At 44.2% G+C, this 13,081-nt stretch overlaps 1 protein-coding gene across 1 annotated transcript in view; it reads left to right on the forward strand.

The window, feature by feature from the left end:
• Positions 1-13,081, forward strand: part of LOC147712145 (uncharacterized) — a 936,609-nt gene that overhangs the window by 879,227 nt on the left and 44,301 nt on the right. The window contains exon 23 of the mRNA XM_086922921.1: positions 784-868. Coding sequence (XP_086779047.1) covers positions 784-868 — 85 coding nt within the window. The remainder of the gene's footprint in view (positions 1-783; positions 869-13,081) is intronic.

The following is a 13,081-nucleotide window of genomic DNA, read 5'->3' on the forward strand; positions in this document are numbered from 1 at the left end:
GTAACTGCAGTTTAATGTAGGGTAAGATGCATGTAGGGGAAACCCAAGAGTCCTTCCTTTCTTTTGTTGAGTATGGAAGGTGCCCTCCTAGCTATCATGTGGGCCAGTGTCATCAAGGCGACCACCTATGAGGCCTTTTTTCAGCCAGCAGCACTAGGCTGCTGGGACTTGCAGTTCCACTTGTCCCATTATAGGTATTGGCCTCCGAGTGCCAACATTCTTTGTGCTGTTGACTAACAAAACAGGACTGGCCAAATATCACCCTCCTGTGTTATGACCCATTGACAGGTAGACACTATTTTGCCCCCGCCCCTACCCCTCAAATAAAAATGACTGCAGCGCTTGGAAAAAAGTATGATGTAATTGTTATGCCTGCAACCTCAGATTCATCTTGCTCCTGGCAAGCCCAAACCTGTTAGGAATGGCCTCTGATAGCCACTCTTTTTAAGCCAATTGCTTTGATACCCTTGCAGCTGCAACTGTCAAAGCTGCCGTTTTAGTTGTTACTAAATCTTCAAGACGTGAGAAGGTGTTTTTTTTTAGTTCTGATTTGAGAACTTGCATTCACCGAGCTCATGTCATCACAGTAACAAAACAATATACAAAGAGTGAGTTCTCTGTCAGCCCAGCCTGTTTGCTTATGCTCCCTTCAGCCATTGGCTTGTTTACTGCATCCTTCAGTTTCCTTCTTAGGCTGTCCTTCTGTGGCACAAGATATCTGTACTATCTGCTATGCCAGTATTTAGCAAAGCAAGAAATAACACTGTATGCTTTCCTACACAGGAGTGTACAGCGAGGTGACTGGAGAACAGGAGGGAGACCTGATATCCATTTCAAAAGTAAGGTTCATGGCCAAAATCATGCAGAGGTGAGTTCAGTTTATGTGCTTATTTGAGAAGGTGGGATATAACTAAGCAATGATCCCTTGATTCTTTCTTTTTATTCTAGAGTTCCAGTAGAAATGTTAGAATGCATAGCTGTACAATTTGAAGGCCCTTGCTGGCTGTTTATTTACATCTTCATTTAAGGCCATTCTAATCGCCTATTGACTTGTGAAAAATATGCATAAGGTCCAACTCCAAACTTCAAATATAAGAATCTTTCTTAACTCAAGCTTAAAAGAAACTATATAGTGTGGCTAAAACGCACATACAATTCTCAACAGTACACAGTGTTTCAAACGTCTTGCAGCCAACTCGCATATTTTTTCTTGAAGCCATCACTATTCAGGGATAGGACTATCCCTTTTGTATAGCTATAAGCTGATATACCGCTATCTCCTCTTATAATGGCATAGGAATCCTCCTGTCTCTTAGCAACCACCACGAACTGCTATAGCACCAATGTAAACCAAACCATCTCTTGTGGCAATGAGATATATTATGTGCACATTCTGCATACACATCTCCAAATTACCATTTCCACTACACTAGAATCAGTCTTTTTAAAATGTATGACATATAGAATATTTTTCCAAGCACTCTCAACTTCAGTCATTCAGAGAACTAAGTTTCCGATGTATACTTCACACCAGAATCCTCACCTTCAAAATATTCCCCTGGCGCTAGACTCGATTTGGAAACTTTTCATAGAAGTGCTTCTGTGCGCCTCTAGGTGGCACCATGCCGCTCTGCATAGTCTTCATTCTGCCCACGCAGTGACAGAGCATAGCCGCACAAAAGTGCCACCCTGGCACACCTGCTTTCCTTACATAGCATCCTGCTCCTAAGAGTGGTGGTTCAGGCTTCCATCAGCAAGGTGAACCCCAATTCCTTTCCTAGGATCACCCCTGACAGGAACTCAAAGAGGATTGAGGCATTCAGGAAACACATGTTGTCTTTTGCCAGCTTAGCACTGAGGTTAGTCAAGGCTGTTTGTTTATTCGGTAAATATACTCCCACCCACTGGGACATGGTAAGTATGATCTTGCCAGTAGTCCCGGAAGAACGTAAGCTTAAGACCTCCATTGCTTACACCCTTCAACATGCCAAGGATGCAGCCAAATATGTGATTCGTGTTGACCTTGATGAACAAGTAACTTACCCTCTGTAATGCTGTTTTGGTAGTGACTGTATCAAGCCACAGGTTACTCCCCTTTGGAATTGTCCCCAGACTGGATTAGGAAGCTTTTAAGCAGTACCTCTGCGCCGGCAGCTGTGCTGTGTGGTCCCGCACTGATACCGCTCTGCCCTGAAATGCCCTGTGGGGGCGGTATAGGCACCACTTCTGCATGCTGCAGTGAGTTGCTTTCAAGACTGTCTGCACTCCCAGACCCAGAGCTCTAAAAGCATATTGGTGTGACCAGTGTGCAGTTTCCTAGACTTGGGATCTCGTTGATGGACGGAGGCCACTCACAAAACAGGAAGGATGGGAGGGTCCGTGAGGAATCTGCAGCTAGGGACAGTCTATACCAAAAAGAGTGTTAACGAAGGAAAGTAACTTGTTCTTCTGATAAAGACTTCTTACAGCAGATTCCTCACCATTTAAATAGATACCAAAGGAGTACCTATTTGGAGGCAAGTCTGTGAATGCACTCAAACCAGAATGTTCTGCAGGACTGAGCGGGCAAAATGCCTTTACTGGTGAACTTGACAGTAAATATCATTTACAACAAAATTTTTATAACAAATACTTTTACCCCGCATTATATTACAAAGCATGATGCAACTACCCCGCATACCATTACTCCGCATGCCATTACATTGCAAGCGCTTTTACAACGCTTGCGATGTAATGGCGATCCACCTCATTATGAGGAAACTGAGGCTCTTCTGTTTCCTCACAACGACGTGCACCGCCCTTCAAACGACAAAGGAACCAGGAGAGAGGAACCACAAGGAGAGCGAGGTACGGGGGATTGGCCTGGTTTGGGGGTTACTTTTTTAGGGTTTATGGTAGTGTCGGGGGTCGTGCAGGGTAGTGTTTCAGTGTGGGGACCGGACTGGGGGTCGGGGGAGGGTCGTGCAGGGGATAGTGTTTTAGGGCTTAGGGCAGTGTTGTGGTGTGTGTGTAGTGTAGGGTAGTGTTTTAGGGCTTAGGGTCGTGTTGTGGGTCTTGCAGGGTAGTGTTTGAGTGTAGGGAGCAGAGTGGGTGTCGGGGGAGGGTTGTTCTGGGGTAGTGTTTTAGGGTTGTGATGTGGTGTTTGTGTAATGTACGGTAGTGTTTTAGGGTTTAGGGTAGTGTCGGGGGATTGTGCAGGGTAGTTTTTCAGTGTAGGGACCAGACAGGGGGTAGTGGGAGGGTCGTGCAAGGGGTAGTGTTTTAGGGTATAGGGTAGAGCTGTGGTGTTGTGTAATGTCAGGCAGTGTTTTAGGGTTTAGGGTAGTGTTGGGGGGTCATGCAGGGTAGTGTTTGAATGTAGAGACAGGACTGGGGGTAAGGGGAGGGTTGTGCAGGGGGTAGTGTTTTATGGTTTAGGGTAGTGTTGTGGTGTTTGTGTAGTGTAGGGTGGTGTTTTAGGGTTTAGGTTAGTGTCGGGGGGTCGTGCAGGGTGGTGTTTGAGTGTAGGGACCGGACTGGGGGTCGGGGAGGGTCGTGCTGGGAGTAGGGTTTTAGGCTTTAGGGTAGTGTTGTGGTGTCAGGGGGGTCGTGCAGGGTAGTGTTAATGTAGGGAGAGGACTGGGTTCGAGGAGGGTCGTACAGGTGTACTACATTAGGTTTTAGGGTAGGGCAGGGTAGAGCCACTTACATTTAAACAATTATTTTTTGATTTAATGCCATGTGTTGTGTCAATTTGCAAAGTGAATGAAAAAAAAAGTTTTCTTATAAAATTAGTTGCATTTGCTTTGTTGTAAAATCATTCATGGTAATGGTTTTTGCGTTGTGAAAAATGTGTTGTGATGTTATGCGGTGTGCTTGTTTGAAGTAGTGTGGCTCACTGGTTAGAGGCGGCAGACCCGAGAGCAGAGGACGGCCCGGGACCAGGGTTCGATTCCCGGCGCGGCAGGTTTCTGGACCAGGGTCAGCGGACTCGATAATTCTCTCGCCTCGGTGCCCACTCTGATCAGCGATCACACTCGCAAACTCTGGGCATTAGCTTGCCTCATCTTCACTAACGGCCCCACCAGACCGCCGGGGATGCCTGGTCTCACCCTGGAGATACCCATTAAGGGACCATCTCTCAGGGAAGCCAGGAAGGGTTTTGCAGCGGTCGAAGCGCCTTGGGACCCTCCGGGTAAGTAGTGCGCTATATAAAATGCCTATACATACATACATAAGGTAAGAACACATATTTGAACTTGACCATCCACACAATAGTGTTTTATGTACACATGGAGGTACAGCCACGTAGCGGCCTGACAGATGTCTAGGACAGGGACTCCGCGTGCTAATGCAGAGATGGCAGGTTTGGTTCTTGCTTTTTAGCCAGTGCATAGCAGATCTTAATGCAGAGCCCTATCCATTGGGAAATGGCTCTTTTCTGCACAGCTTAGCGTTTTGTTTGCTCTAGCAAACCCCACATAGAGCCGATTGTCCAACTCACGTTCTTTGGTTCGATTTATGTAGAACCTTTGTACTTTCTTGGGGTCCAAGCGATGTAGTCTCTCCTCCTTCTTAGAGGGATGAGACGTAGTGTAGAAGGCTGGAAAGGTGATGATTTAACCAACATCAAACTTAGTGCCCAATCCAGAGCCACTAGGGATTTATGGGCAACTCATAGGGCGTTAAAGTAGACTCTTTCCTGCACTGGGAGCCAATGCAGGGAGCGAATTGTGGGCTTAGCAGAACAGCAATGGCTAGTGCCGGTAAGCAATCTTGCCGCCGCATTCTGGAGTATCTGAGGTCTCTTAGTCACCACCTTAGGCGATCCCAGATAGAGCGCATTGCCGGAATCAATCCTGGAAAGGATCAGAGTCTGAATCAATGTATTTCTTGCCCGAAATGGAAGTAAGGGAATTACCTTCCGACTCATTTTCAGTACACCGCAGCTAGACTTTTTATTTTCGGTTTAGGGACCGGGGCCGTCCCCATGCAGGCTAGTCAGAGAGCGGTAATGGTGGAACAAGGGTGATTACCCAACATCACCAGCTCAGTTTTGTCGCCATTGAGCCTCAAATGGGAAAGGCTCAAAGACTTGGCCACTTCCTCTAAACAGGAGTGGAGGTCAGTGGGCGACCTGTCAGGTTGGTTCAATGCAACGACCAGCTGCGTGTCATCGGCATAAGACACAATGTTGATCCCAAAGGGGGCGACAGTGTCCGCTAAGGAAGACTTGTAAACGTTAAAAAGAGTAGGGCTCAGGGAAGAGCCCTGAGGAACTCAGCACTGCAAGGGAACGGGGTCTGAGGTGACATCGTCTTCAAACCCTTGATAAAACCTTCCTTCCAGGAAGGATTGCAGCCAGGTGAGAGTGCGGCATGCCACACCCACGTTTCTGAGGCGATGAGTCAGGATTTGATGCTTCACCGTGTCAAAGGCCGCGCTAATGTCGAGAAGGATAATAGCAGATGTGCCTCCTGAGTCAAGGATCTTTCTTAATTCCTCCACTACCACAATTAGAGCGGTTTTGGTTCCTTGTCGAGGACGGAAACCTGTTTGTGACGGGTGGAGCATATCGTGGCACTCAAGAAATGTAGAGAGAATGCAGTTGACATATTTTTCTGCAATTTACTTACTCCAGGGAGAAGCGAAATGGCCAGTAATTGGTCCAGTCTGTGGGATCGAAATGAGGTTTATTTATAAGTGCTTTAACCATCGCTCTTTTCCACTCGGGGGCAGGCCCGAGGAGAGGGAAGCGTTGATTACGTTGAGGATAGAGGTAGCGATGATGGAGGCTGCCATTTTCAAGATGTTGAGTGGAGCAGTGTCAAGAGGCGACCCACTTTTCACAGAGGCTAGAATGGGTGTGAGCGAATCCAGTGTAAGGGGGGGTGAAAGTTTTCAAGCGAGGGGCGTTCTGAACTAGGTAGGGTTTTTTAGCAAAGGTTAGAAGGACATTGTCTTTCACAGAAAGAAGGTAAAGAATGTTTTGTACTTTAGAAAAAAATAATTTTGCCAGGTTATTGCATCGACGTCCTGAGAGGTCAGGGATCCTGGGTGGGTCTTGGACTTTTAATATTTTTTATTGCAATTCTAAAGATTTCCCTGTGGGAGTTGGCTGCGAGGGAGATCTTTCCCTCAAAGTATAAGGCTTGAGTTTTCTTTGTTTCTGCCTTCTATGTTCGTAGAAAGGCTCAATATTACAGTTTCTTACTGTGGGAAAAATCTTTCCTCCATTGTCTCTCCAACTTTTTGCATTGTTGTTTAAGAAGGTGTAATTCAGGGGTGAACCATGCTGATTTATGATGTACGTTTTTTTTGGATAAGTTTTTTGGCAGCACTGTTTTTAGAGTGTCTTCGATCCAGGAGTTGAAGTGATCGTAGGCTGTCACCGGATTGGTGTCTGGTATGGGTACGACCCTATCGAGTTCTAGTGACCACTCCTCTAACGGGAGTTTAGACCACTAAAGGCTAAGGGTTCGGGACCTCTGAGAATGAGGAACTATGGAAATGGGGGACCAGATGAAAGGAACTAGAAAATGGTCCGACCATGGGAGGGGGGTGGGGGGATTTCCAATAAGTTTGTCCAGGCTAGCGAAAATAGGGTCAAGGAGGTGACCTTTATTGTGAGTGGGGTGGCAGACCTTCTGTTATAGATGGTAAGACAAAAGGTCTTGGGTGAGATCAGTGGTGACCATAACAAATGAAATCGTCAACGTGCAGATTAAGATCTCCAAGGAGGGTAAAGTTGGCATTTGTATTTGCTAGGTCAATGGCTGTTTCCAGCAATGAGTTGCAAAATTGACCCAGCACCCCGGGAGGGATGTAAATAAGAATCCCTGAGAGTGTAAGTGTCGGGGTGAATTCGATGAAGAAACAAATGTTCTCGCAATCTAGGATTGTGCTCCCGAGGAGGCAGGCTTGCCTTAGGCGTGCCTTCGGGGCACCAGGGGCTTTCCCGCTCCGTGTGTCCACTGCGCGCTCGCGCCATATCTTCCTTTTTATTTGCTTGTCTCGTGGGAGCGAAAAAGAACTAAACCGCTCCGTTTGCAAGATGGCGTTTCTTAGCAGGAAGTGAGTCACCTTTAGTAACTTTCCCGGAATCTCCCTCCACAGCAAACAGCCCGCTAATGACTGCAGTGGACCGGGGAGATTACGGGCACAAAAGGTGCTGTTCCACTCTTAGGTAAGTGCCCAAATATTAAAAAGTGCCAAGTGATTTTAGTTAAGAACAGTTAATACACATTAAAATACACGAAATGTCAATTTTTAAAAGACGATCTACAAGTCTTATTAGCAGCTGAGGTAGCGAACTAGTGCTCTAGCCTGTGCAGTGGTATTCTTTCATCTGATTTATCTGCGCGCTTGCGCCATATCTTCCTTTTTACTCGCCCGTCTCGTTGTGGGAGCGAAAAAGAACTAGACCGCTCCGTTTGCAAGATGGCGGTTTTAGTGTCCCTAGCATGTATTGAGTCACCTCTAGTAACTTTACCGAAATCTCCCTCCACAATAAACAGCCCGCTAATGACTGCGGTGGACCGGGGAGATTACGGGCGCAAAAGGTGCTGTTCCACTCTTGGGTAAATGCCCAAATATTAAAAAGTGCCAAGTGATTTTAGTTAAGAACAGTTAAAACACATTAAAATACACAAAATGTACAATATGTAAACGAAGATCTACAAGTCTTACTAGCAGCTGAGGTAGCGAACTAGTGCTCTAGCCTGTGCAGTGGTATTCTTTCATCTGATTTATCTGATGAACACAGAGAGCCTGTCCTTGACATCTTCCAGGCTGAGATGTGGGCGTCAGTGCACATATTCACAAAGCACTACTGCCTTGATAGCTAAGTACAATGAATAGAACATTTCACCATCTTGGTCCTGCCCCACAGAGCCTTCACCTTAGGTACCGTTTTAGTATCTAGTCTACAGGTGAAGAATCTGCGGTTAGAAGTATCCATTAGAAGTTACTTTTGGTAGCGCTGTTTCTGGTGAATACTCTATCTAACTGCAGATTCCTCACCCTCTCAACCTTCCTGTTCTGTGAAGTGGTCTTTTTTACCATCTAAAAAGGTCCCAAGTTAGAGATCTGCACATTGGTATTAACATTTGTTTTGTACTCTGTGTCATTAGCAGGTAGTGGTGGCGCTTATATTCAGCTCCTCTACATTACTTCTAGGGTGGAATGAAGCCTTTGTGGAGCTGCACGGCACCACCTAGAAGTGCACTGGAGCACTGTTACGAAACGTTTCCAGGTCCAATCTGGTGCATGAGGAAATAATGTACATGTAAGGAATCTGTGGCATACTCCACAAAGGCAACTTACTTGTTTAACAGGGACTAATGTTTTTCCTCCAATATAAAACAGTTGGTTTGGTCCAACGTAGAAGCCAGCATCAAGGGCCCGGTGATTGAACATGTTTGGAACCCAGCCACTAGACCACATCTGTGGCAGCGTCTTCTTGCTTAACCAAATAATTATTACATGCTTAGAAACCCATGAATTATATTTTATAATCAAACTTTGAGAGCAATGACCTGGCTTAGGTGTAAATTAATATATCTATGTGATATCCTCTCCCTTTATGCTGCTCAATATCCGTTTATCTAAGTGCTGCTTTTCTAGGGCCTTTGCTGATCCACAGTTTCCAGTGTCATTTTTAATTCACTCGTTTTGTGTAAACTTCACTTCTGTGCCCTCAGATATTACTAGTCCAAATCTCATGGTGTGATTGCACGTTTCTTCCACACTGATCTCTGAACCATATACAAATTCTCCTGTTGTAGAGAAATTTTTTTAAACATACCTCATACCTTTATATCTTCTCTCTTCCAGAATAATGCAGATCTCATCATGTATCTTGGTACTTATGTTTATGTAGATTTTAATATAGATGAGTCAAAATATACTTTTATTTGATTCATTAAAAATCATAAAAGGATGGACAACCATCATAAAACGCAATGCTTTACAGTATACATTTTAAAAACATAAAAGGAGTTAAGGTCAATTTCACAATAAGGGGATGCTTATTGTTTTAAAATAATGACGAATATGACAATGCATTTGAGAAATATGTGCTAATTAATTGGCTGCTTGGCAGAGTCGCATTTTGGCAGTTTTTTTGCTGCGATTTTCTATAGTTTTATGGCACTGCAGGACAGGGGAATTGACGACCCTCCTAAACATTTAATGACCGCTACTCTACATGTTCTAATTTGTTCTTTCCTTAGAGCCTTCCGGAGGATAGATTTTCGAGTTTCCAATAAAAAGGAGCAAGTACATAGTAAATGTAGTAATGACTCTTCCCCTTGACCACATAGGCGACATTCATTGGATGGCCATATTTGTTTCCATTTTGGGGTCAAATCCTTTGAGGGGAAAGACCCCATGCGTAGCAAAGTCAGGTAATGTTTTTTCTGATGGGAGAATTGTTCCAACAGGTATTGTTACGGCTTCAGCCTCTGGTAGTCCTTTATCAAAGCCCAGGCATGGTCTTTTTTTGCAAAGGACGTTTTATCAGTTAATAAAAAAATCCGTTTAATAGCGTTATTGACTACGCTTTTAAATCCGGAGTATGTTGCAGGGGTGAGCCAAGCATCCTCTAACTGTAATGGCGACAGGGATTCCTTCAGGGCTGCTGTGGTTGAATTGGCTAGGCTCATTTGGTTTTCAATCTCGACCCAACAACGATGGGCAAGGGTGTTGTCTTCTGCCTCCCTCATCCTCCAGTAATATTTTACTAGGGTGCCTTGTCTGGCCATAATCTGATTTTTTAATCCATATTCTAAGCGGATTTGTGCCTGTGAGGTATGTAGCGGTATTGAAAACAGTCTCTTAAATAGTGTGGATTGTGCTGTATTTAGGACTGCAGCATTTTTAGTATTCAGAATTTCCGAGCCGTATGAAATGGAAGGTAAAAATTTTGCAGCAATCACTTTAAGCAGATGGGCGTTGGAGCATCCTATAAGTTTTTTCCTTAGGGTTTTAAAAGCAAACAACAGTTGTTTGGCTTTCATGCAAACTTGGTCCAAGTGTGATTTGAAGTTAAGCTTACAATCTAGCTGAAAGCCTAGGTATTTATAGCACATAACCCTAGTCAATGGATGCTCACCCAATTTTTAGGAAAAAGTTTGCCTTTTCGATGTTTTAATAGATTACGAGAAACACATAACTTTTGTTTTTTGATGGTTAATCGTGAGTTGGTTCAAGGTAGCATAGTCTCCTAATTCTGTAATCAGTTTCTGCAGGCCTATAGGAGTTTGTTCTAGCAGGACGATGTCATCGGCATATTGGAGGCACGGTATCAGTTTTTTTCCCAATTTAGGAGGGTCGGCTTGGATTAACCGAAGGCGCTTATCAAGGTCGGAGGTGTAAATGTTAAATAGGCATGGTGCTAGTACGCAACCCTGTTTAAGCCCATTGAATGTTGGAATTTTGCCAGTTAAACTGGACCCATCTCCTTTCTTGATTTGGACCCACGTGTGTGAATACAGATTGATGATGGCCGTCAGGAGTCGTGGCGGGACCCCCCAGTCTTGCATTTTTGCCCAGAAGTTAGCTCTTGAAACTTTATCAAAAGCTGCTTTTAGGTCGATAAAGCAGGCGTACAAAGGCCTAGTTTTTGCAAATGCTTGATTGGCTATGAGAGTGACCGCTGAAATATTGGTGAGGGTGCCCATCCCTGCCCGAAATCCAGTTTGCGTGTAGGTTATTAAGTTTGATCGGCTGACCCAAGCCTCTAACTCAAGCAAGAGATTAGATGCTTATAATTTTGCCTCCACATCTATCAATGCGATTAATCTGTAATTGGAGGGATCCGAGCGGGAAACCGACTTGTGGATTGGGTTAAGGATACTTCCTCTCCAGGACTCAGGGATCAAACCGCATGTTATAGCTTTGGTAACAAGAATTTACAATGCAATAGGTCTCGCATTAGGAAAGTTTGAGCTATTGGTATTGTGAATGGCAATGTTTTTATTTATGTGTTGGTTTTGAAAATAGTGAAATTAATAACTTTGGCATTTACAATGGCAATAGTTTTAACTTTTGCAAATGTGCCACCTATAGCATTTGTAATGCAATATGTGTTGTATTTACGTGACTTGGATGTATTGATATTACAAATAACAATGGCTTTTATTTTTTTTAATAATTAATACTTAAATAAAAGTTATTGTAATTTGTAATGGCAATAGCTTAAACTTTTGTAAACAACTTTTGTGATTATGTTCAGTGTATTTTATTGTGACGAAAATACAAGAACAGAAGTGAAATATTAACATCTTTTTTGTGACATTTGTAATAAAGCTTGAAACATTGAAGAACTTATTTTAACCATTTGATAGATAGAATGAGGGCGATAGATAGAGAGAGGGCGATAGATAGATAGAGTGAGGGCGATACATAGATAGAGTGCGGGCGATACATAGATAGAGTGCGGGCGATACATAGATAGAGTGAGGGCGATACATAGAGTGAGGGCGATACATAGATAGAGTGAGGGCGATACATAGATAGAGTGAGGGCGATAGATAGAGTGAGGGCGATAGATAGAGTGAGGGCTATAGATAGAGTGAGGGCTATAGATAGAGTGAGGGCGATAGATGGATAGGATGAGTAAATGGATGGATGGGATGATGGATAGATGGAGTGGCCAGAGAGCAGACAGAGTGGATGTATATTGCTTATTGGCTATGCTGATGGTTTTTGTAGTTTGAACAAAGGGTACCAGATGTGGTGGGTTTGTTGGTGCAGCTTATTGACATCTAGATGGATACTGTAGAAAGAGCAGACAAACTGTCTGGAAGGATACTACATACTGGATGAACAGATAGATGGCTGGATGGATGGAAAGACGGATGGACGGATACATGGATGGATGAATGGACGGACAGGAAGACGGACGGATGGATGGATGGACGGATGTACTGATGGCTGGATGGATGGACGGACGGACGGACGGATGTAGTTGCAGGCTATAGCATATACCATTTGACCCTCACTCTATATATTACTGCCAGGTGCTTGCTCCGACCACCCAACATGTGTTGAGGATACCCACCCACCCTTGCCCCATCAGAAGCGTGGCCAATGGGTCCCAGAGTGCAAAGTGCTGGTAGTTAAGATTAAGCCATGACCAGGAGTAACAGTTACACACAACCTGGACCATTTGCCAATTATGACTCGACGCTCAATCTGTTGAACTATTTAGCAAGTTTATCGTCTGTATAGAAACTCATATACTTTTTGATCTGATTGGCTGACAAAAGCTCAGTGACTCATCCTAAAGCTATCCCTGGAATTCTAGTGGCACCGGCTTTCTTTCTCAGGGATGTTTATCTTGATAATAATAGCGTGAAATATCTCAACTGAATTCCCGCAGCTGGTTCACGCCCTGATATTTGGGGGCTTCTCATTAATGTTCCTTTAAAACCTTTGATACTTGAAATCGGACACTGGATATCCTTTCTCCGGCCCACGTGCTGAACATCTGTGGCAAACCCCGCCTCTGTTCATTCACTGCCAAATTAGTGGGTTTACAATGTACTTGATTTCTCAGTTTGAAAAAATACATTTCTGTCTTTGGTACTGCGGGGTCACATTTTAGATTATTCCATAGAGTGTATAGAACATATTCTGCTGTTCTTTCCTGTTTCCTGGCAGGTCCTTCCAATACCCGATGGGTGACATGTTAATTTTGTCTTCCCACGTGCCCTTCTTAATAATGGTCAACGTATTTATTTAAGGGGGATAAAGTGAGAGTCATTTAAGAGTTGGGACTTTACCAATGCCGTGCGAGTAGGGAACTGCCGTTAACCGGCCATGGCTTTTTATTCACATCATTTGACCAGTCTCGATAACTACATAATCTCTAGTGCTCGTTAATTAAAGACTTTAAACCTCTAAGCGCGTGCTTCTTTCTCTAAACGCTTCCTCGAGTAGTGCTAATACCCTGTCTTTTTCTGTGTCACCCTGTAATCATTCTTTCGGGAATGTGTCACTAACAGCTCACGAGCCCGAGGTATTGTAAGCTTCCGTCCTATTAAGCGCTGGTTTCACGGATGAAGACAAAACTACGTGCCATAAAACATCAGCGCCC

Source organism: Lissotriton vulgaris, chromosome 5 (genome assembly GCF_964263255.1).
Source record: "Lissotriton vulgaris chromosome 5, aLisVul1.2, whole genome shotgun sequence".
Lineage (NCBI taxonomy): Eukaryota > Metazoa > Chordata > Amphibia > Caudata > Salamandridae > Lissotriton > Lissotriton vulgaris.